The sequence below is a fragment of the Lutjanus erythropterus genome, chromosome 10, assembly GCF_056507025.1.
Source record: "Lutjanus erythropterus isolate fLutEry1 chromosome 10, fLutEry1.hap2, whole genome shotgun sequence".
NCBI lineage: Eukaryota > Metazoa > Chordata > Actinopteri > Lutjaniformes > Lutjanidae > Lutjanus > Lutjanus erythropterus.
The window spans coordinates 13,894,376-13,920,478 of NC_139326.1; the positions used below are offsets into that span (position 1 = coordinate 13,894,376).

Genomic DNA, 26,103 nt, shown 5'->3' on the forward strand with positions numbered 1-26,103 from the left:
GAGCTGTAAGTGAGAGCTTGAGGTCCTAATAAGGAAATGCACTTCAATAAAAGCAATTTGAAACTCATTAAGACGCCAGTCTCCTGTCAATTACGCTTATTTGGCTTGTATTAAAGATAGGACAGGACTGCAGAGATAAAAGTAATGGTTCTTTTGTTGCAGATGTTTTACTCAAGTGCAATTTAAAGCCTGGATGGTGTTAATAGCTGCAAAGCCAATAAACTTAATGAATTTGGATCAAGATCTTCACTGTCGTGTGCTTTAATGTCTTTTTGAACTTGCTCAGATCTTCTGTACGCAAGTCAAAGCACAACACCGAAGCAGACCTCCAGGACTTACCAACGTGTCATCACTGCGAGCCACACTTATGTTGCTTCTGGACAGGAAGGAGCGAGACAGGCGGTTGCATAAGGAGATAAGTCGGACGGATTGCTGGGAAAAGAGAAGAACAGAGGTTCATGAATGAGTAGAATGTCAAGTTGTGTTAAGGGGACCATGAACAGGCAGGCAGGTGTAGACATAAAGCAATTTTCTGCTCTATTTAAATTCACTTCAGTTACTTTACGCATTGTAATTCATTCTCTGATATCCCGCTGCCCTTCATAAAGTTAGGTGACTTGACTCTAGACTTCTTTTCCTGCTTTGAATTGGTAAAATGCATCTCGAGGTGAACAATACAAAGCTGGTGCACAAAAATCTAAAACTCTGCTGATCCATAAACTCAATTTCAAATTCAGAATGTTTTATTTGTCCCACATGGAGTCGTTTGAGGAAAAGCGAGTTTGCAAACACACTAAGCATTCATTCACAAGCATAAAAAAAAAGAGAAAACATGGTAATGTAAGAAAAGAGCTGAAATACGCAAAGGTTAAAGTGGCCAATCTGAAACCTGCAGACAAAACACCACAATTATTCTGAAAGAAAAAAGTGCAAGGGCATTTATCGACCTATACACAATGAAAACTAACGTCTAATGGCTTCTCCAATAAAAACAGGGAAGCATCTGTGTGTTGACAATAGTTTTAAAATTCGTATGAATAGCACCTCACAATCAGTGTTTGTCCTTTTGCTTAAAATTTGTCATATTTGGGCTTCAGTTTTATATGTGGAAATAAATAAACCCAAAGTCAAACCAAGGTTACTGAAAAGCCAGAAGCTGCCAGTGTGCCAGATTCTTAATAGCAGCCCGAGCAGAAGACAGAGACATGGCGTGACAGCACCGTCAAACCACCACAGATAAAATATCCCAGCACTTCTTGCAGGCTGGGAGCGGTGCTGGGTCAGCCGTGACGAACCAAAACAGACAAGGAGACGACCACTAAAGGAGCACTGGCAGCGAATATGACGGTTATGGCAAGCCTGCAGCGACCGTGGTGACATCAAAGCATGGAGGTGTTTTGGCAAGACGCTGTCAAGGTGTCGTGTTTATAGGGATGTGATGAGTGACTGGGCAAGTTTAACAGTAGCTGTGCAGTAATGTATCATTCCTGAAGTTTGAGTTTATGTGGGTTTAAATTAGAGACAGAACCAAAGGAAGGCACTTACTTTCCATTTTCTCCGAGCTGCAAACTTCTTGAACTTTTCCATGTTGACAGCCGACTCCTTTCTGCTCAGAGCTTGCTGAGTGTCTTTTGGCTGATTTCACAAACACAAGCACACGTATTTATTAAAAAAAAAATCTTATGAGATTATTTTTGGCAAAAATAAATTTGGTAAAGAATTAATGAGTTGAGGCTTGGCAGCTTAGAGTACAAACCCAAACCATTTTAAATACCAGCTACTGCCACAAAATATAAAGGAAACATGTGAAATTTAACAGGACAACAAAAGTTTTAAATTAAAAAGAGATGCAATCAGTCAGCGAGCAAAAGACTCCAACCTTGATCCAGGGGTGCTGAAGGCTGTCCTGAATCGTCATTCTCTTTCTGTGGACAGAAAATGAAGAAAGATGAAGGAGAGAGCTTTGATATGGTTGAAAGTCTCGTTCAGTGTTTTGCAGTGTGATACAGCATTTAATTCTCAAAGCAACGTGGAGGCATGAGCAGAGTTCACCTTTAACTAAAACACAAATTAATGTGAATTATTTTTTATTTCATAGCGGAGAAAATATGCCCTCAACCATGGATGGTGTGTGGCATGAAAAAAATTCCACTTAAGTGGGTGGTTAAAAATAAATAAAGCCTTTAGTAGATATGGGGAAGCAGATTATAAAAATATCCTCAAGGTGTCTTGACACACAATCATTATGTGTCAAAAAGTAACTGGAATAGGATTTTTAATGCCACATCCCACGCATGGAAGAGGGCTTTTTTTTTCTCTTTAAGATGATTTTTCTTCCATCCAAGAGCACCAGAGGTCGTATGGGAAACCAGTAGCATTCCTGTTTGTATTTAATCTGCAAAAACAGATGAGAGAATGAACTGATTGATAAATGCAACCTCCTGACTTTGAGTCAGAGACGCTGATTGCTGTCAGCAGTCCATGAAAGCCTGTGGGCAAGTTTAACAACAGATTATATCAACACACACAGCTGTGTGCAGAGGGATAGAAGGATGCCTCACTCCCAGTTAGCAGCAAAGATGATGCTGTCGTGAGATACTAATATGCCGTCATGTTATTGAATCATTTATCATAAACCTTAAAGTACAGTACATTTATCATTTTTTCTTCTGGTAGTACCACTCAGTCCAAACAGTAACAAACAGAGGTGGAGCTTAGGTTGTGTTCAGACCAACATCAATGCTGCATGAAAAAAAATGCAGCCCCCCTTGTTCTTTATAATGAGGCCACTGGGTTGACACATCAGACTCTGGCAAAAAACAAACAAACCATAAATTCAGGTTCGTCTGGCAAAAAAGTGAAATCTAGTTCAACATTTGTCACAGTGTTTTGGCCTAATAAGCCATCAAACCCATAGATTTCACACCAGCAATTTTTCAAGCAACAGTGTGCAAAATTCACTTGTTCAAACGTCTAAAATGAGAGAATTTGCTGCGTTTCTCAGGTTTAATCACTGTTAACTGAATATCTTTGGGTGTTAGACTGTTAGTCAGACAAAACAAATTTGAATACATCGCCTTCTTTTCAAGAAAATCATTGGCAAATTAACCAAGAATGAAAATGATTTTATTAATTAGTTTCAGCTCTAAAGAAAATGTTACAATATCTTTGACAGATCATACAAACAAAAAAAGATTCCTGCAAAGGAAAACACTGTTGGATGTAAGGAGCGTAAGAAAATATCGATATACTTGTGTATTGTGACATTATATTTTGTGGTTGTCAAAACACTGTATTATGGCACCGTCATACCGGCAAAGATTTATGGCGGTGGTTCATTTTGTATGGTGTTTAAACCACAACTGCAAAACAGCAGTGATATTTTGTTCTCTTTGATGATCTAAAAGATCTCATTTCCTTTCTGAAACTCTCCACACTTCTCCTTCACAACAAAATACAGCAGTGAGACAAAATACTGGGAACCTCAGAGGAAACAGAACAATATCAGAACAGATATGATGCTTAAATTAGAGAAGATGTTCATGATCAAGCTGTTGCATTTGACAGGCGACCAGGTTTGAGCTGACGGGCTGCAACACGGCAGACTCTCAGGGTGAGGAGAGGGGGACTCTGTATTTACATCAATGATGCTTCGCACACAAACACAGCCAAAGTTGATGGACAATGTTTCCATGATCTCAAACTTTTTATGCAAAGATGTCAACTATATTATTGCCACCATTTTGTTTCTGCTGTTTACATTCAATCATCATCATTACATTTCCTACAGAATTACTTTGTGGGTGTTTTGTTATTGCTTTATTTTATATTTTTATCTTAATCTGTCCTCTGTTTAATGCATCTGTGTTGCATGTGTGTGTAGCATGAAAGAACTACAACTGTCATTTCTTAATACGACTCTGAGTTATATAATGAGTACAGATTACCTTGATAAAATTTACCACGATCATTTGAAGCCCTCCATCCACATCCAGATTATATTTAATTAACATTATTAACAGACTACCGCTCTGAATGTCAATAATCTATGTCCAATTACCATCTGACATTCAATAAAAGCCAAGCTCTTTAAGAGAACTGGTGTGGCGTGATGTGGTGACTGTACAGATGCCACATCCCTTATCACGACTGCTGCAAACTAACGATGAAAACAACAAGACATTGTTTTGACAAAGTTTCAGCAAGTTCAATGTAAGTCAACATGACCATTAGGGAAACTGGTGTGACCCAATGCACTCATCACTTCCTCATGTCTACAAGCGTTCACTACCACATCCCTGTTTCTAACTGCTGGCTGCTCTGCACACACGCACTCCTGAGACAAAGCAAAAACCCACAACCCGTCACAGTCGACTTAAAGGAGAAATCTGTAATATATTTACTGTAATAAGTTGAAATACGAGCTTCTCTGACAACATGCACATTTAATGTTATTTAGAGGTCAAATTAATGCCAAATGAGCAACTGTCTCTTATTGTGTCATAGCTAAACATTAATAATCTTATTGGACTATGACTCCAACTTGCTATTTGGATGTGCAAATGTTACATATGTCTCCTTTATGGTGCGACAGGGTGAGAAAATGTACCATATGCATTGGTGTATTCCCAGTGAACAGTGAACAGTGTCTAAGCTGGTGCAGTCCAGTGTCATGCTGAACATTATTAAACGGTAGTGTGTGTCTTCTTCAAGGGAGTCTTCATTTATCTCCCTGCCAGCTGCGTGGATCCATGCCTGCTCACTATGTAGATCAATTAAAAGCCGTTCCATTTTGATGCACTCGGTCAGGGATTTCTAAAAGCCCCATTAGTCCCAAGTTTGTAAAGTAAGTCTCCTCTTTCGCCCACTGTCGGTTCAAAGCTTAGCTGTGCCTTTTCTTACTTCATCCTGTCTAAATGAAATTATCTCCACACCTATAATTATTCACCCCTGTTCGCTCTCGCTCCATTGTTATAGGGAAACAGAAGAAAGAAAAAGTTTTGATGGCATGAGCTTTGTTCGTGGCTGCAGCCATTCAGTTGTTGCTAGAGCAACTCGGTAATATGGGAGAGACGTGTGCTGTTATAACTACCAGATCATCTCCAGTGAAAAGGAAGTTCTATTCTAATATCTGCAGTGGGCCTATATTCAATTTCAATGTCAGCCTAAGATTATAAAACCTATACAGAGATGGGGACAGGTTAGAACATTTGATTTATAATGTGGCATTACTTTTGAATTCTAACTGGCAAACAGCTGCTGCTTTTCTAATTCGAAGTCCCTAGTTGACACTCTTTGTCAGGTGTACTCAGAAAGATTGTTATCTAATTATTAAACTTTTTACTTTCTTATAAATATGCCTCCATTATTACCATGGGGATATATATTTTTTTCTTTAATTGGGAGAAATCGGCTTCCATAGAAAGATGATAGATACTGATTTCTTGAAATGGCCATTGGTAATTTAGGAAATTAAGTCTTCAAGTAAGGAGTAATTTGTAGTAATTTGAAAATAGTTGAATAATCCATTATTCCACTGACAGTAAATGTTTTGTCCACACTTTTGATAACTAATCATTCATCTCTAAAGGAAATTTTCTAAAACAACAATGTGTTGGATGCCAAAAACAAACACAATATCATGGAGTTAGCAGAGCTCTGATGAAGGGCTTTGTGACTGAAAGTCAATAAAATGGCCGTGTGCATGTTTTCATTACAGTCACCAAACACAACTGGACAACTGGTTGGACAAAACAAGAGATTTGAAGACTTCAATTTGGACTGTGAGGAATTGTGATGACTTTTTCTCCCCACATTTTATCAACTTAATGACTCACAGAAAAATAATCAACACATTAGTTGTGTTCCAAGTTCACTCTTTTGAAAACTGTCTACATTTTTCCATCAAGCTCACACTGTACTGTTACTACACCTTAGAGAACACGCACATGATACAATCAACATCACTGCCTTTCAATTCCTGTCTCAAATACTAGAAAGAGCGACAGTACATACTTTGGGTCTTTGACAAGCAGCCTTGCGATGAAGTCTTTGGCCAGGACGCTGGTGTTGCTGAAGAAGTCCTCGTCAAACGTGTAGTCCACGGCAGACACGTTGGCCAGAGTCTCCTGCTTGTTGTCACCCAGGAAGGGAGACGCGCCACTCAAACTGCAAGATGGGACAGAGGTTAACAATAAGATTAGAGGTGCGGACACACAAACACAGACACACAGACTGTTGTTTCGCTAAGAGACAATGAAGACAGTTTAGTCAAACACCAGCTTTGACAATATAATGATAACTGCACAGTATAATTAAATATAGATTATTGTTATGGCAACGTTGGTGCATGCAGATGCCGTGGCCAGTAGCTCCTTCAAATTTCGCTTTTTTGGCTTTATTGTTTAAACATGTTTCACCTTTGACAGAAATACACTCGTAGGAAAATGAGGCGAACAGTTTGCATGACAGAGCAGTGGACCCTGAGACAATCAACAGCGCATACGGCATCTTTCAACACCCGGCCAGATCAGCTGGACGCACCACTGTGGACCAGGGCGGGGATAAGAGACATGCTGGGACGGCTGCTCCTGACTAATGCCTGTTCAGGAAAATTAAATGGATGAAATGGGACTCAGGATAGCTTTTTGTGTGAAGATGTCGACCACATTATCGTCACCATTTTGTTGCTGCTGTTTACATTCAACCAGACGCAAAAAGTTCCCTACAGAATTATTTTGTGGGTCTGTATATGTACATGTAAATAGTAGGCATATATTGATTTATTTTATTTATATTTTTATTGTAATCTGTCCTGTATTTAATGCATGTTTAGCATGAAGGAACTACAACTGTCATTTCGTTATGCAGCCCTGATGACAGATTACCTTGATATCCTGATCAACTCGACAACTTCAGAATTTCCAGTCTAATGGAAGAACAGCAAAGCTCTCTCATCCTCTAACTTGTCCCAGTGTGTCTTGTAATCACACAGGGGAAGGAAGTACATTGGATTTCAAGTCAAACACTAACTCACCCGCCGCTGATTAGCTTTGGCCCTCGAAACCGAAACTGAGACCTCACTACTCGCTGATGTGGGGCATGTGATTACAAGGCCGCGTAGCAACTAATGGTGACTCATTAGTCAAGCTTTGCTATCAAACTGAAGTATTTGGTGTGTTTGTCAAACAGTATCACAGGAAAGCCAGTTGGACGCCTCTCAGTTCCACTGAATATGTAAGGAGTTAAGAGTCGAGTGCAGGAATTTTAGCGCACGCTCACACCTCTCAATTGGATGCACACATAAGAATAAGCAGATGTGGCAAGGGGATAAGGTGCACCAGCATGAGACAAAAGCGCGTCTTAATGGACAAACCATGACACAGTGAGCGCTCATGCATGTTGATGAGGTCTCTTGGAGCTCAGGCAGTTAAACCAAACGGCGCTCCCTGGCCTTCCCTTCTCCACTGAAACCTCTCCAGCTCGTCAGCACCAGCCGCTAATTAACATGCCAGCTGGGGCAGACATGGAGGTAGTGTGGATCAAGCTCAAGTTGAGCGGAAATGTATGAATTTATCGAGTGTATAAGGTGCAGCTGCTCACAACAAACAACTAATTAAGGCACATCTTCACCGAGCCAGGCAGTAAAACCAGCAGGAAAAGTGTTATGTCAGGATTCTGTGGCATTTTTTTTAATCCACTGCATTCCCAAAATGCTTCCCAAATGAGACTTAAAGATGCAGCTTGCACAATTTTTATGCTGAAACACGTCTTACAACCTACAACCCAAATTAGGGCTCCAGCAGAGCTGAGTCACATCACTTGCTGATTCGCCACATTTATCAAATGATTTTAGTAGGGCTGCCCCATAATAGTCGACTAAACCCTTAATAAACGGAAGGAGTCTTAGTCAACGTTTACATTTATTCATTAGTCGCAGGAAAAACAAACAAACAAACAAAAAAAACGGACCGCAAACTCCAAACAGAAGCTGCACCTCGCCATTGGGGTAATGTTGCAACACTGACCTTCTGTCCTGTAACACTGAGGTCACTGGCACACTGATGCTAACTGTACTGTAGCTGCCATTAGCTAGTTAGCTCAGTTAGCAGTCCTATTAAACTGAGACATGGGCTCAAAGACTAATGAGGGCCAGAAACGTTACCGGGATGATGCACAGGACTGTGGCGGCGATGAAAATATGGCGGGTTCAGGCGGAGATAGGAGGTATTAAGCGGTTGAGGAGCAAGTTTGTAGCAAGTTAATTTGTAAGAATACATCAACCATCATGTTGATAAGTCTGTGAATATTTGTTTTTCTGAAGCTGGAAGTTATTTATTTCTGTGTTTTGAACAACGAGACTTGTATGAGTTTATACTGTGTTGAAATAAATGAACCAAACGTTCAGTGCCCTTGCTGGTTGTGTTGAAAACATTCAGAATTAGTGCCACTTTTCCATTTAACTTCGTGCCCCAGAAATATATATTTAAATAATTAAATTAATATCATAATCATGCATTAGCTAGTCGACTATTGGCTTTAACTAATGACTTCAAGTAAACTAGAAAAGTCCTTCATCAGGGGCAGACTTAGATTTTAGATTAAATTATTTCAGACAAATGGAGCTTTGTGTGCAGCACTCACTACAGTGTACAGTAGCAATCGGCTCATTACTCATGCAGAATACTCCCATTATGGGTTTGGAGATGCTCCCAAAAATCACCCCAAACTGTTTATTCAATTATTCCCAGCCACTTTTCCCCTCACATTGTTTTTTTTTTTCCTAACAGGAGACGAGCAGTGAGTGCACCTTGCTGTTGCTCGGCTGTGATAATAAGCAGCGAACGATCTATTTTCTACCTTGCCATGCAGAGCTGTGACAGCTGTGTGGGTGGACAGCATGAACAAAGACAGTGTGCGAATGTGTACCGTAAGCATGTGTGCGGTATGTACATTTCTATGTGTGCATGTGTAACAGTGTGCTCATGTAAGACAAAATGATGCATCATTTTAACAGCACCTACATACTACTCTTCTCAAATTAATGGTGTAATGTTTGCATCTCCTAATTATATAATAATGAGATAACTTTATTTTTTTTTTACCTCTACCTGGGTTTTGGTGAGAGCTCTCTACATGTTTGTGTAGGCAAGGGCACCTAATGTGCACACATTTTGTGCTTGGCCTCGTGTAGGTGTCTCTCTGTAGGACAGAGGTGTGTGGGAGCTCAGGAGAACCTTGCAGCTCGATATAAAGAGAGGAGGACAGCATTATCAAGAGCACAACAGCAGTTGATCTGCGTGTCCCTGAGGGCATGAACTTTGCTCTCACTGTTGAATTAAACTGTGCTGACATTTCTGCAGATAGCTACTTCAAGAACACTCATGAGTTCGATGAAAGCCATCGGATGTAGAAGATGAAAGTGGTTGTTTAAAGACCAGCTGGTCGACTGAATCATGAGCAAATTAGCCACACAGGTGAAAGATTGGAACATGACTTATCATCACATTTATTTTGAAGTAGTCTGGCTATTGCAGATGGGCAGTAAGCTGGATCTATAGATTGTGATTTAAAGAGAGAACATCTAATCCAGCCCTCTGATAACTGCAAACATGCCAGCAAGCTAAAAGAAGACTGACCAGACCCTTGACAAAGTCCAGAGTCAACTACCTACACTAGCCTCTAGCAACCAAATGCCCTTGCAAGAGTTCATTATTTTAGCTTTTGATTCAAAGATTTACATTTTCTCTTCATTTTCAATTACAGGAAGCACTTTCACAAGCATCAATATTGCAAGAAAAACAGAATACTGTAAACTGTTGCACTGGGAAATGTAACTTTTAAAGTACAAAAAGCTTGATAGGGAAGTAAATGCTCAAAGTTTGAACATCTTCTGTTGAGTAGTTTGACCTATAATGAGCAGGGGTCTGATAAGCAAAATAATTGTTAAAATAAATTGACACGCACAACGTTCACACAACTGCTGAAACGACATCACACTGAAATGTACTGAATATGCAGTTTTAATATGCTAACGGCCCTCGCTGCAGGCTGTTAACATTCAAGAGAAACAGCGCACTCTTCAGCAGGTTCGACGACAGAAAGGTCAAAGAGCGGCCAGTAACCCTGACAAACATTCTGACTGACTGTCATGCTCGGTGAGTGACGACGCCCTGGGGTTTCTAGATAAATGTGAACACAAAATTGAAGGAAGCTGTTGTAAAAGCCCTGCATTGACACAGGATTTCAACTCATTTCACATAATTATCCATCATCACTGGCGGCTTTCAGATACTTACAGGATGTAGGTTATCACACCGACACTCCTGAGGAGAGGCAGGGGGAAAGACAAAGAAAGAGGAGATTTTTTTTTAACAATGTCTTCTTGCATTTTGACAGCAGTGCATCGTGCACAACACGAGTTTACTCAACGGCAGATGGTCTTCAGAAATAAGAACAAATACAAACATCATGTGTACATAAAGTTCATTGTAGAGCAGATTGAGTTTATATTTACTCACCACATGTCTGCCTCCAGGCCTAAAGGTTCATAGTTGACTACTTCTGGAGCTGGGAGTCAAAAGCAAATAACAGATTATTACTATTCAGGTCAACACAGAACACACACGACACATACCACACACTAACTTTACCTTTAATGTCATTTTAACTCTATTTCTTTTGTCTTACTAAATCATTTACTTCTCCTCTTCTTGCAATGCCTTCTTAAAAGGTTTTCTTTAAGCACGTTCTCATTTTGTTGGATTCACAGATTTTTTTTTGTTTCTTTAGAGGTGTTGCTGCTTTTTTTTTCTGATCACACATGCTAGAACTGTGATTGTTTCTCTTCTTTTCTCTTGTCAGATGTCTGAAGAACTAACAAATCATTACGTTCATTTACATTCATAATCAATTTAAACAAAAAAGGTTTGATATGAAATAGGAATTCTGTGAGAGAGAGGACGCAGATTTGACGCTTAGAGCTGAGAGTTTATTTTTGGCAAAATTATAAAAAGGTTCCATAATAACCTTTTGAGGGTTTTTCCACTGGCAACTTTGGCCATGCTGAGTCAAACCGTGCCATGCTGATTTGCATTTCCATTACCACTTTTAAAATACCAAGCTGTGCCTAGTTGTGCCCAAGATGGGCCTACTCTGGAGTGCAGCCACAGCAAGCCCGACCCGTCTCCAAGCGGGCTGCGGTGATGTCTCACAGACCATGGCTGACCCGTGACGAGCACCAGCTGTCCGTCACTGTTAAGCTTTGAGCTGAGCAAGTCAATTTACTGCTGATGAAAATTTCCTGGTTTACTGCTTCATAATAAAAGGTTTTGAATAACGCAATAACATGGGACTTTTATTGTGAAGAATTTTTCACTGTTTATTTGCCATTTTACAGCAATTCGACTCAAGCTAAGCTGCTCATCTTCAGTTAAAGACACACTTTCAAGTGAGCAGCCCTGTTGTAATGGAAATGCAAATTCCTGCCGTGTTGGGGTGATGCGCTGAGTCAAACCGAGTCAAGCCAAGCCAGCACATGTGTATGGAAAAGTGGTATCTGGCCAATCACAGGACGGGACGATGAATATTGAATCTTGTTCCCAAAATGTAAGTATTTGACAACCTAGGAATGAAACTCAACCACCAACTATCCTCGTCCAGAATCGCTCCAGAACTCATATTAACAGGCTTCATTATTCTTTGTCTTAACCGACTTCTATTTAGGAGACAATTATGCCCTAAGTGTTGAAACTACAGGTTTCCATAATTCTGGGGCCTGTTTGCATCATGCCGATGCATGTAGGAATGAATAGGAATTGGAAAAGCAAGACTGATAACAATTCATATTTGCTATGCATTTATGATGCATTTTTCCTAATCATTTCAGAGCGGTTAGGCCTGTTTTCCAGCAACATCTATCCAAATTATGATTTCCGCTTTCTGCCACTTGATCTTTATTTAGACCGTTTGACTGCTGCCCTGCTGAATTCGGAACAGGCTCTGGTTTTGGCCTGGAAGATGCTGGTAGAGAGCACTGGTATCGGGCAGGGGGTGGACTGGGAGTGCTGGCAGCTGCCCCAGGCTAAGGGGTAGGTGAGGGGAGATGGGACAGAGCCACCGATGTGTGTATGTGTATAAGTGTGTGTGTGTGTTTGTGTTGGCAAGAAGGAGCAGTTCTGATAATCGTCAGTCTATTATCAGTTCTCTCTCACTTAGTCCCTATGGCACAGTTGGCACTTGCTCTCACAATACGCAACCCCTGGGATAAAGCCAGAAAAACAGGGTGGTGTAAATGTGTATGTGTGTGTATGTGTGTGTGTGTGTGTGTGTGTGTGTGTGTGTGTGTGTGTGTGTGTGTGTGTGTGTGCATGTGTGCATCTGTGTTTGTTATGTACAGTGGAGACAGGAAGGAGAGTATATCTTTGCAAATTCATTGGAGCATAATCTGTTAAACAAAACATCAAACTTGATGCAGAACAAGAAAATGACAATAAAGATTAGGAGAAGAAGAGATACTGACCTACAAATTCTGGAGTCCCAAAAATGTTTTTAAAATCATTGCCAAAATCTATCTTGTGGGCCAGGCCAAAGTCAATGATCTTGATGCGCGGGTGAGGCACTGAGCGGTTCAGCAGCATGATGTTCTCCGGCTGGAAACAAAGAAGAAGACAGACGGTTAAAAAGGGAGGAGGCAGAGACAGGGAGGACAGCTGGAGGCAGGAAGCAAAGTCCAATCCATCACTTTTTAAACTTTTTTTTTAACCTAAGCGCATTAAGCAAATTAAGGGAAAAAAGTTTCATGTTTCAAAATGTGCTTCCTGTCTGTAAATAGACTTGCTATCCCGTATAACCTTACTGGGTCAATAAATCAATCACTCAAACAATTACTAGACAAATAACTTAAATTTCAATAAAACGCTGTTCATTTTTAAAAATTTAACAGCGACTTATTTTGACAGTAATGCATTTACAAATTCAAGCAGTTTCAAGCGCATTCTCCACAATCCAAGTACTTTTCAAATCTTAAAAATATAGGATTTGTTAAAGCTGTCTGTAAATATACGAGAAACGTAGATGACTGTTGAATCTCATTCGCAGGTCAATACATTTTTAAGGAAAATACTGCATATAAATATTGCATATTATGCCTTTAAAATGGATTTCCAGCACCCTTAAGAACCCTGAGGGAGAGTCGGTGTGGACTTTTTATTTTTTTTTTTTACAAAGACCAAACTCTACTGACCCGTTCTTTCTTAAGGTGTTATTAGCATGCAGCCAGTTATGCATCATGATTTCAATAAGGAACAAATATGTCACTCACAGAGAAATCAAAGGGTGAACGTTGAAAACTAAATTATCAGTGTACGACACAAATTAAGTGTAAGCAAGGGAGCGAGCAGCAGAGTCAGACACAAAACCAGGAACAGGCTGGCAGGAAGGAGGCTCATCAGCCATGGAAATCCCATGCAAAACACGAGTAAAAACCTCTCGAGGAAGTGGGAGAAAGGAAAGGACGGCAAAGATGCGCTTTAGGCAAAGCCAAACAACAGAAGCCGGACATTCCTGAGGACACAATGCCTCTTTTAGACGAAGCCATCTTCCCTTAAAAACCTTGTCCTTTCAGCTTGACTGTGAGCCGAGCTTGAGGATTTAGTCTGGGAAGGAACAAGAGCAGATTGGCTGTGGGCAGCAGTGGCAACAGGAGGTGCTGAGAAAATACAATCAAACTCCAGCTCTGCTCGTTGGTTTTGTTCACCGCTCTCTAAACATTCATACACTTATGTTAATGCTGGAATGAAGGAGAATGATATCAAACGTGGTTTACAAACCGTTTCATTTCTCCAACTGTAGAATCTGAACACCTTAAATCCAGTGGAGGAGTGCAACGTTTACTACGAGCGCTGAACTTACATACAAATTTGAGGCACTTGTACTCGAGTCTTTTCATGCTGATTCATTCTTCTGTTTCAGACTTGTGTTTCACTACATCTCAGAGAGAAATATTAGACCTAAACTCTATATTTCATTACAATTATTTGCAGATGTTCCACATTACTGATGATTATTTATCAGAAATTTCATTGTGCTGATATTTCACAAAGGCACCATAGTCACCCCGACAATATTGTCACAATATTGATATCAAGTTATGTGATAAAAAAATGCAGTAATTTGACTCGTAACAAAGTATTTTCACAGCGTAGTAGTCACATTTTTACTATAATCAGTGGGATTTCTCCGAGCTAAACGCACCAGAAAGATTGCTGACTTATATTCCCAGGACGTCAAATACCAAAGTTTTGGGTTGGTAAAGCAACCCAAGCACAGCACAATAATGAGAAAATAAGTAAATACAGGCAGAGGGCGGAGTCTCTGCAGATACAGATAACACCACACACTTCTAGTGAGTCACAAGTGAAAGGGTTTGGTTGTTTATATCCATCTATTCATTGCTTTTTTCAGGAAAATGTTGCACATTATGCCAAAGTTCTGAATACTTCCTCCACCAAAGCTCCGTCATGAGCAAAGTGGGAATTTTGCTGAAACGGTTTGGCCACTTTTACTGCAAACTCGATAACCAGAAACATGTTTCTCCACAGACCTCTTTATGACACAATGAAACTCACAAGGATTAGAGCATCACCCAAAGCATGAGTAAACAATGATACAGCAGAAGGTTGACGTTCTGAGATTTTTACAAGCAGCGTCTTTCCAAGTGTTTTCCATTTAAAAAAACAACCGACTTTCGATCGTTTTGGTCCTTCAGTTCAGATACAACCCGCATATCAATTGGCTGGCGATGAGCCATCATTCGTCTGTCCTGCTCGACATATTAAGCTCTCTAGCATAATAATAAGTACATTGATTGCCAGTATTGCTGTCTCTGTAGAATTGATTTGACTCTCAAAAGAAAATAATTAGCTGAAAACTGCCTTGTTCAGTCAGGCAATTACATTTTAAACCATGTAATGGCAGTTTAAAGAGGTTAGAGAGAACATCTGGGGTGCTTTTATTTCTGACCCTGAATGTCTAATACTGCTGTAATGTATACTGCACAATATCCAGATATAAATAGACTTGAACGTAACTTGAGAAAATGTCTTTTAAATGGTGTCAAACTTGAGAAAAAAAGACACAATGTTAACAGAATATGGGTGAATATAACAAATAAAGACTGAGCTTCCATCATTTTGAGTGGACTACTGCAGTATAGCAGAGAGTCAGTCAACTAAACAAATTATGTTTGAGCAACTGCTGGACAGTGAATAACAACAACTTATCTCCAAATTGGAGGCTGCAGTGGTTGGTAAAAGCTCCAGCATTGATCAGAAGCTACTGGCTGGGCACAGACGTTATTACCTTCTGCAAACCTGGAGGCTGAACGTCCTTAACTCTGATATATGACTGTTCTATGAGATTGTCCTGTAAGTGGAGGAGCCGGTCTGGACAGTTTTATTGAAGACGCCATGTGCGCGGCCGTAAGTGGACAGCTGATCAATGATATTGATTGAGATTTAAGTAAAGAACTACCACAGCAATGCACCAAACATGGAGGAACCGTGATGCTCATGAACCTCATGAACTTCATGGTGTGTATGTGCTGCGAGTTACGCCATGACCTTTAGTCTTTTTTTCCCCTCGGGAGTTTTAAACTACACGCTCTCCATGATAAAACACAGAGAATCCAAAAATAAACTGAAACAGATTAGTCACGGCAATTAGTCTGAGATACATTGGCTCCAAAAACATAGATGCAAAGAGTAACTGATATAAAAGGAGAAGTCCAAAAGAAGACAGCTAATGCAAAAAAGAATCGCATATTCACATAATGCTGCAAATCCAGTGCTCCAGTGGGCTGGCATTTAGGATAATGGATGTGAACTACTCCAGAGGGGTTGAACAACAGGCAACACTTTACTGTGACCTCTGATAGGAAGAAAACATTTATTCTTTGTCCTGCATATATGCAAAATGAGTCTTTTCAAAGCAGATGTCTAACTCTGCTGTCTAAAAGTGACATGACCTTGAACGAGTCGCTGTCATCATCTTGTGTCCTAAGTGTTTTCGTGGAAATCTCACAATCATCAGAAGAGTGCATCTCTGCTTTTCTAAAATTGTTTTGGCTCTCGTTTTGAGGACATTAGCGAAACTAATCACTTGAAAAGTCTCATTTGCATTTGTTGGAACTGGCTGAAACAAAGGATGTATGAAAGACAAACATATGAGCTTAGCTTTTATTGCCATACTAAGCACCAGATTATATATTTCACTATATATTCATTTGCACGATAGTAAGGATGTTAATGATTAATCATCTACTGATTAATTGTTGTTAAGAATTTAACCAATTAATTGTGTGCAGCTCACAGGTGTTCTAACAGTTTGGTTTAGTCTGCCTTCTTAAGCCTAGAAATGGTGGCATTTGACATTAGCAATTTGTTGAATAAGGTTAAGTAAGAGCCTTATTGTTTGCTTTATGTGAGCTTCATAAATTAATGCTTCACATTACTACTGTGCTGCTGAACTGTTTCAATAAAACTTAAACTGAGAAAAATGCATGTGTTTTGCATCTTATTCACTACTTAAGATTAGTCAATTCCTGACTGTTGACTTGTTCAACTATCAGTTAAGGAAAAAATGCACAAAATTTGCAACCCGTCACTATATACAGTTAGTCAATCAAACTGCAACTCTGGGAAGTCACTGTTAATCAAACAGAGTGAAACAAAAGATTTTTTTAGTTTCCATGATGTCCTGCATTCACAATTTCTTTTAATGTTTCACAGCTCTGAGTAGCTTTGTTCATTTCCATAGGGGATCACAGACATGTTGTAGATAATAAAGTTAATGATGGCTGAATTCTAATTTGCTGCTCCATTTCCAGTGTCCTGATATTGTGCATTCTGGCTCACTGTCACATTACTAGGGCACTTGAATACAACATTACCACTATGTCAAGTCAAAATACTGTGAAATAGGCCTACTGTGTGTTGCACTTGGTAATAAGGGTCTCAAACTGCACACTTAGAATCAAATGGATTAATCATCCATGCAGACTTCTCAGCTTTTCTCAACAGGGCTGCAACTAACAAATGTTTTCATCAATTAATCTGTGCATTATCTTCTTGTAAATCACTTTATCAATAAAATTTCAGAAAATATTGATTATGTGGTGTAAGAGCCAGAGGTGACATCTTCAAATTCAGTGCAGAACAAAAAGATATTTGCTTCACCATTATCATAAGACAGAGAAAAGCAGCAAGTTGTCATATTTGAGAAGCTGGAACTGGAGAAAGCTTGAAGTTTTTATTTCAATAGTTTAGGAAAAAAAGACTAAAACCATTAATCGATTATCAAAATGCATAGGTGCCATTTCATTTTCTTGTTGCTGACACATTCATCTCAGCTTTAATACTCAAATCTGTCACTTTTTCAATGTCATCCATGCTGCATCAGTATAGTAGAGAATCGGGACACTACTTAGGTTTATAGTACAATATCAGTGTGTAAATTACAAGCAAATGAAATGGGCAATATTTATTCCGGCTTGGAATACAAGACTGACAGAAGGACCCAAACATGACACAGGGATTACATTTCCTATCTTTCATAACAGCAGTACCTTAAGGTCAAAGTGAGCGATTTGTTTGGAGTGCAGGTAGAAGACTCCGTCCAGGATCTGCTTGAGGAACTGCGTGGCCTCCTCCTCGCTCAGCGACTCCTTCTCTGCCAGAAAGTCGAAGAGCTCACCGCCGGCCACACTGGATGAGTCGAGAGAAAGAGAGAGAGAATTAAAATGCGAGATCTCTCTGATCAGAGCCAGCTACAAATCCCTGCTTAGCAGAGCTGAGCTGATGTAATCTAATCATCCTGGTGCATTAGAGCGCAACCAATTTACACATCCCGGGTAAATTTTAACCAACGCTGTTTGAATAATGAAAACCCTCCCTTTAAAAGAACAAAGGGGAGGATATGGAAATATGAGTATGCCCCATTGTTTGAACTAAGTTTGTTTTATTAGAATATGTTTTGCACCATTTTATCTCAAAATGAACAAAAAGACCGTGCAAGGATGACAGTCAAAGTAACGATGACATGAACAAGATAAAGGAAGTCTATGAAGAAGAAGAAGCAATACATGTGATCAAATGTGATCCACCACTGTATCACATTTACTTCATTATAAATGAAAATAAACATAAATGAACATAATTATGGCACAAAAATAGTGAAATATAATTCAGATCCATGAGGTTTAATGATCAATACTAATCCAGACCAATTTCTGGTTAGGTTTGGTCAAAAGATAATCAACATTTTATCAAATACTATACTACTCTGTGGATAAGATTCTCCTATTTCTGAGGTCGCAGACTGCAAACATGTCATCACATCTTTCCTTTCCAAATGTGTAGGAGAAACTACAGAAGCAGGAAGAAGCAGAAGCAGGTTTATCCACTCTGGGCTACTGTAGAAGCATGGCGGCGCAGCATAGCGGCGCAGCATGGCGGCGCAGCATGGCGGCGCAGCATGGCGGCCTTGATGGTAGAGAATGTGCCTGCTGTAGATATAAAAGGCTCATTCTAAGGTAACGAAAACACAATGATTCTCATTTTCATATGATTATAAACTAATGGAAACTTATGAATATTACACTCCATTTCTTGCTGACAATAGAGTCCACTAAATCTTACACACAGGACCTTTTTAGGGGCAAAAAAGACAAGCAGAGACAGGATTTATCACGGTCACAGCATGATAATGTGAGTGAAAACCTGCTCGATGGAAAGCTTGACAAAAAAAGCAGAGGAGAGAAGAAGAGTGCGAATAACTGTAATTAAAGACATGCTTATCTAGTCGTCAAGTGTTCACTCAGAGAAACACACATACATGTCTTTGTCTTAACAGCATATGTGAGGAATTTGTTGCAGTTAAATAAAAATTACTTTTAATTTAACAATCAATTCTCTATATTTCAATTTAGATTTTATTCAAATATTAATACAGTGTTGTCTTGTATTATATAAAATTCAACTTTGATCTAAAAAATGTTTCTTTTTACATTGCTATAAAAAATACCAACAATTTTGCAAATTTATCTGCAGGAATAGAAACCTAAACACACACACACACACACACACACACACACACACACACACACACACACACACACATTACTCCTCCCTTCGGGGAGGAAACACAGCTGCACAGCTGGGACCTCCACCCCATCCTCCCACCACTCTCGGATGTTTATTTCATCATCTGCTTCAGTGGTTAACAGGGTGTAAACTCACATTCACAGATGTGAACGAGGGTTTCCGCCCGAACATGTCACCTCAGTCTCGTCTCTTGCAGGTTGGTCACTGTTTTACACCAAAGCCACAGTCACAACACCTGTCCTTTGGTGCGGACGTACCCAGAGTGCAGCAGGAGGAGAGGATGTGGAGGACAAAGGGTCACCACATGAAGACTAATATTTTTAGCATCCATGTGTTATTTGTTTTTTTACCTGCCCAGGGCTGGAACAACTGAAACAGAGCATTATGTCACCCGACAAGCTTTGACTACTAATTGCAATGTACACAGATCCAGAAACAGTATTCTGGTATTATTATAATTAATATGATTTGCTTTTCAAAGATTGTACATAAAGCAAGCAAACTTCTGTCATGCCCTCCAGTAAATGACCTTTATTAAATTAACTCCTAGAAACAAAGTCTCCCAGCATTTGGCACTTTGCAAAGTTTCAGACCCTGTCACAACTCTCAGTCAAGTTCATTACAAGAGTCCCAGGCAGAAAAAAACAAGTTAATCAATGTCTCAAAATAGTCCCCTTTTGTGTTAACTGTCAGCAGCCATGGAGCATTAATGGTACAAGCTTGGCTCCAATACTGAGTCATCGCTTGCCTGCTGAAATAGGATCACACCCTAAACAAAGCACGATCTCCTTAATTCATGAACCCTGACTTTAAGCCATTAATAAAGTGCAGCGGGGGTGCTGCCATAGAGTCTGAAACAGACAAAGTTGTCCAGCACAATTCTGTTTTAATACAGATAACACAATATCGCATTTGGCAATCAAAAATGTGCAAGCAAGTTTAATTATCATCTATTTTTTACCCAAAAATCATCAAAAAACAAGTGGGAATGGGTTCACTACCAGATCGAATAACTCTGCAGCAGTCACAGGAATTTACTGGCGCTAGCTCCGATTAGTTGTGATGACACCTGGGTGGACATGCAAATTTTTGCCCATTTTATGAAGGCTTGTTGCCTCCATTTGTAACGTCCGAAATGCTTTTGCTCCTTTTCCATCGATACACACGTGCTGCTTGGCTTGACTCAGTTTGGCCCGTCGGCTCAGCACAGTATAATAACGGTATAAGTCCTGCCATTGGTCGCTTACTCCAAGCAGCATTGTGGCATCTGCTTCTCATTTTTTTTAAAGTCCCCTGGAAACAAAAAAAAAACCCTCCGAGCTACAACCTACACACTGAAAATGGCAAATTAGCGCCTGGGATGCTAATGATATGAACATAAACAAGCTAACAGCTGTTACCACTGATGTAGTCATTTCAATGCCTCCTAGCACCATCACTACATCCTGGGCTTACTGCTGCCCAAGACGTTTAAAGAAATGCAAACAAGGCAGGGCATTTTTTTTCCCCTATAAGCAGAATGTGTACGTGTGAAGCTCCAGCGCTGAGCGATACGGAGAGAAGTCTGGCTATGCAAGACTAATTTTGGTGTAAGAATGGTGTAAGGCTGATGTGACAACTTTATCCAGGAAGTATGGACTTCTGTGTGGTGTAATTCTAAATACTTCTTAGTACCTGATATCAACATGTCCACTCAAACAAGAACAAGTTTAGGAATCCATTGCCTAAATTACTCTGACAGACTGGCCAAGGAAATAAAAAGCCACCTCCACAAACCAGAGACAAAGCCATGATTTACATTATAGGTATTTTTATCTTTAGCATGAGCCTGAAGCGAAGTTTTGATGGTTCTCTGAGGTACATGCACATACTTTTTTTTTCAATAACGCTAAATATTATCGGTGGGGAAAACAGGGTGCAAATCACCAAATTAAGCTCGACTTTCCTTGTCATGAAACAGTTTTGGAAGTGGAGTCCTGTAAGTGGTTAATTACACAAAACCCTTTTATTTAAATTTAACTTAACACAATTAAACAATGCAGTGTGGAAGTGAGCAATATCATCAGCGAGTGCAAAGCCTGAATGTGTGAGATACTTTATGTGCTGTGGAGGTGTTAGATGGAAACAAACTGAGCAAAACAACATACAGGACGGACGCCAGCTGGAAGAGAAACAGAGCTAATGGGACGATCTTATACAGGCTTCAGGGCCCAGGCAGATCACTGATCACCCTCCCAAATGAGATGTGAGAACCTGACAGCAGTAATAACTGAGACCACCCCACCCAGAATCCCCTCGGTCGCTGTGAGCATCGTTGATCAACCAGTCACAAGCTGCTTCTACAATCTTTACAACCCTTTATGATTTAACGAGCTGAAGTCAGGAGAAATCTGACATGAAAACGCTGACAAAAGGTCATAAATAATCAAATATGGTAACTTACAAAATACTGCATTGCTCAGCAAAATGAAAATTTCCCTGCTCCTGTTATTCTGTGAGAAGTAGCTCAGCATGCTTGCTCTTTCCAACAGCTATTGCTTTAAATGGGCTTTTGACAGTAGCTTTGAGATTCGTAAAAGCTGTGTTATTCTTGGCAAAAGGTATCTACATAAAATTCACGTATAATGTACAGGTCACATTGTAGGTTACTTAACTTTTTCACTCCAATGCTACAACGCTCTGCAAAAACACAGTCTTCATTTGTTCTTACAGTCTATAACCAGACAGGACTGATAGCATGAGGCGCACGTGTCTATGATTGCAAGCCAAGTGTGCTACGTGGTTGGACTGATATATCTGGTTGTTGACACACTGTACCATTTTTGTGTCCTTGCAGAAGACTTCCAAGTCTTATGAGCTCAGTTTACAAAGGCTGCGACTGATGAGCTTATTCCTATACACAAACGAGTTCAGACAACTGATTTCAGGGGTTATGTTTTTACTGTTCGAAACTGAAAGTTAACCACCCAGAAAGTTGTGCAATTAATCTCATCAGGAGTAGGAAGGGTTCATGTTGACGTCTCGTGGAACAACAGTCTTATCTTGTGTGTTGGGAATGAGGAAACATTAAAATAATTCTATTAATGTTTGAGAGAAAGAAAACACCAAGCTCACAGATGTGCTTACGGACAGCTTGCTTTGACGATTTCACTGTCTGCAGGATTTTGCGGTGTTGTACAGCCTGCTATCCAGAACTTGATATTTTAAATATACATTTCAATTCTGTGTTATCTTAAACATCATTAAATATAGGCATCCGTTGAAGTTTGTTCAGTGTTAATTGATTTATTATTTGTGACCTGCTCTAACAGTTTTGCTGTAGTAAGCTGGAAATGAGCCATGGACTTATTATTCACACACATGCTGTACTGCAGGCCTGGATTTATTTTGCACTTGTTATTCCTTCTTTGCAACTCTATCGTGCGTGATCACTGGTCAGGAATGTTGTCCAGCAACTGCTGCTCTCAACATTACAGTCATTACCGCTGGCTGTAAGTTGACCTACTAATTGAAGTGCTCTGTATTGTGTTTTAGTGCTTATTTGTTCTGAATAAGCGTGTCAGCTGGATACTTGTAGTGTAAACATGAATGATCTTACAGCGTTCAATGTAACCTGGGAAAACTGGTAAAACTGGTGCTTAATGAAAAAAAAAGTGGCCTGGAGTCAAACAACAGCTCAAACAGGTTACAGTTTTCTCTTTTTAAAGTAGAAAAATCTGTCTTGTATCAAGCAGATTAATGGCAACGTGCGTTGTTTTGTTGAAATTTGGTCAGGTTTTCAAAGCCTTTTATGCTTTCTATGATTTCTTCACATTACATTTTAGGAAACTTGCAGAAAAATCTCAGTTTGTTCACTTGTGATGAACACATAAGACTAAAAGAAGGGGACAAAGCCACTCACAGCTCCAGGATGAGGATGACCTCTGCCTTGTTTTCAAAGACTTCGTGGAGCGTGATGATGTTGGGGTGCTGGATCTCCTTCAGGATGTTCACCTCACGCTCGATGTCCTCCCTCGTCACCCCTCGTCGACTTGACTTGCTGCGCCGCTTCTTGATGAATTTGGCGGCGTACTCCACACCCGTACTCCTGTGCCGACACCTTCTGACCACAGCAAACTGGCCGCTAACGAGGGGAGGAGAGGAGAGAGAGGAGAAGAGATTGTCAAAGGTGCAGCTAGCCTTGAAACATTACTACTGTTTTTTTTGTGTGTGTGTGCAAGCACCTCTAAAGCTCACTAATCAGGATATTATAGTTCAATTGTTTGATCCATAACAAAAGAAGTGCTCGTAGGCAGATTTTGAGAGGGGTATCAATTTTCTTCATCCCTACAAGAAAGCAAATAAGTGGATTTCCCAAAATGTCAAACGAATTTCTTGACTCTTTAAAGCAAATATAAACACTCATCTACACAACGACACACAGGCTCAATTGTTCCATTCCAGCAGGGTTCACTTCTGTTCACAATTGCATTAAAAAAACAGACTTTTGGCCATATCTGCATCAGTTTCAAAGTGGTAAACACAGACATCTGAGCCAAAAGGAGTGGGTGGGATTATAAAGCATTAAAACTGTTGATCAGAAACAGCTCTAATTAATAACTGGCTGATGCATCATGGTCGACGCTGCCTGGAAACAGAAATAGCAATGAATGCTCAAAAAAGCCACAGTATGTATTTAGATGCAACATCAGATCAACTTTTGGAGGCGTTTCAGAGACTCTAACAGTACTCGAATATCGAAACCCTATTCATCCGTTACATATAACCACCTGGGTTATTTCTCTGACCCTTTTCCTCTTTAGATCCCCAAATGTGTATCTAATTTACAGAAGAAGCGAGCCAAGTGAGACAGAGTCACTATCTGCACTTCATCCCCACAGCAGTGTACAAAAACACACCTGCCTTCACCCTCGGCAAACACTCATCAGTTTGACAACAGCGTGTAAATTATAGCCAGGCAGCACAGTTCTCACACACCATCAGCAACGCACTGATAAGAATCACAGCTCAGCACAACATCAACACAGCTGACAAACATCCAAGCAGTAATCCAACACCAAACTCTCACAACTACGGACTCGTTTCAGAAGAAAGCAAAGACCTTCACTGCTTATATAAAATGCATTAGCTCACTACGATCAAGTAATTTAAAAGCACAATATGCAAATCCTGCAGCTAAGGGTCTCTCACACATTAAAACAATAACACAAGATGCAGTTTGATGATGTCTTGAAACAGTGTGGCATCATGAGAGTTGTTATCTTCACTGTTAAACAACCACCATAAAATGATCTAACATGACTCAGGCAGAAATCAGCAAAGAGGTAATATTAAAGATTTATGCATATTATGGATGTAACTGACGTTTTCTCAGAAGTTAGTATAACCAGCTAGCAACGGCTAGCAGGAAACGCACCATTACCTTGAATAAATTATGGCTTTCTCTGCATTTGAACATTGTTGGAAACATTTAAGGTAATGTAAGTACACAACTCAGCAAAATATATAACATATCTCACATTTTTAGACATTTTATGCCAAAGCTGTTTCTGATTCTGTAGGTTTAAATCATGTCAGTCTTATTAGGATTTTTGTGGTTGTTTTTTGTTGTTGTTTTTGTTTTGTTGTATGTTTATCTGTGCTAAACACAATATTTCTGGATTTGGGATTGTTGGTTTAACTAAACAAGCAATAAGGAAGACGTTAACTGGGGCTTTTGGAAATTTAGAGGGGCATTTTTCACTATTTTCTAACATGTTGCAGACTCCACATGAAGCACGTTTCCCTCTGGAATAAATAATTTGGACCCCAATGAGAAACATTTTATAATTTTTAAAGAAGTTCTTGTGCACGCATGTGAACTCTCTCACCTCCCCAGGTTTTGTTTCCTCCTATATTTTACACTGTCAACAGGCTGCAGCAGACATGACGCTAGTTAAGTGAAATTAAAAAAAAAAACAAACAAACAAACTGTGTGTGTGCAGCCAGATTGCTGAAATGCACACATAAGCACTTTTACCGTCTGGGCGATCCAAATGTGGCGAGTCTGCGTGACATTCTGGCGTGACAAATTACTCCATGTATGAACAACACAGGAGTTGTTGTTATGGTAATTCCTCCATCACGTTGCCATGCAGCATTGTTACTCAACGCTGCTATCTGACTGGATAACGCTGACTCCACTGTCACTCAACCAAAATGCTGCCAGAAAAACCACTTGGGGAAGCAAGGACACTTGGCTGAGGGCTGTTGACGCCTCCGCCGATTGTGCCTCCTCACGGCCCTGGCAATCATGAAGCACTTAGTGTACCAAACACCCACAGAGGGAGGAAGAGAACAAGGGAGTAGGGGGTGAGAGAAAGAAGAGTGAGAAAAAACGAGACAGAGTGCGCCACATTCTGTCTCATTTTTTTTTAAATTTCCATGGCCAGATTTTCACGCAGATTTATAGAAGAGAGGAAGCTCTCTGGCAAAAGCTTCCTCTACCTTGGCAACAAAAAAAACATGGTCACAATAAAGAGAGGGCCATGCACTGTCATCTGACTGCAATAGTCCTGCCAAGACTAGAGCGCAGGAAGCAGTGTAGTAATTTAACTATATATTCTTCTCTTCTAATCCTCTGTCTACAATGTGTTTCCAAATATTTGATGAGTAAATGCAGAATCCAGACTACCACACTGCCAGCTGCAGAGGGGCTTTAACAGGGGAAAAAAAGAAAAAGCAACAGCAAACTCCCTCTGGGAGTATCAGCAAGATTCAGTAACAAAATATGTCACCCTGTGTTGACCTGTAGCTGTAGTGCGTCCCCTGGGCTGATCAGTGGTGTCTGAGGCCATGTCCCATTCATGTGGAGGTTTAGATTTTAAACCTCTACATGGGCATTTTTCGTTATTGTTACTTCCAGACATTTTAGAGACCAAACAATTTGTCAAGAAAACATGCA

The 26,103-nt window shown here is 40.0% G+C and overlaps 1 protein-coding gene across 1 annotated transcript in view; it reads right to left on the reverse strand.

Moving 5' to 3' along the window:
• dapk1 (death-associated protein kinase 1) overlaps nt 1-26,103 on the reverse strand; it is an 87,457-nt gene that overhangs the window by 31,987 nt on the left and 29,367 nt on the right. Inside the window, exons 3-11 of the mRNA XM_084728274.1 lie at nt 23,062-23,283; nt 17,624-17,762; nt 12,521-12,650; nt 10,521-10,569; nt 10,299-10,325; nt 6,016-6,168; nt 1,880-1,925; nt 1,546-1,635; nt 340-432 (exon numbers count right to left, since the gene is read on the reverse strand). Of these exons, the coding sequence (XP_084584400.1) occupies nt 340-432; nt 1,546-1,635; nt 1,880-1,925; nt 6,016-6,168; nt 10,299-10,325; nt 10,521-10,569; nt 12,521-12,650; nt 17,624-17,762; nt 23,062-23,283 (949 nt within the window). The remainder of the gene's footprint in view (nt 1-339; nt 433-1,545; nt 1,636-1,879; nt 1,926-6,015; nt 6,169-10,298; nt 10,326-10,520; nt 10,570-12,520; nt 12,651-17,623; nt 17,763-23,061; nt 23,284-26,103) is intronic.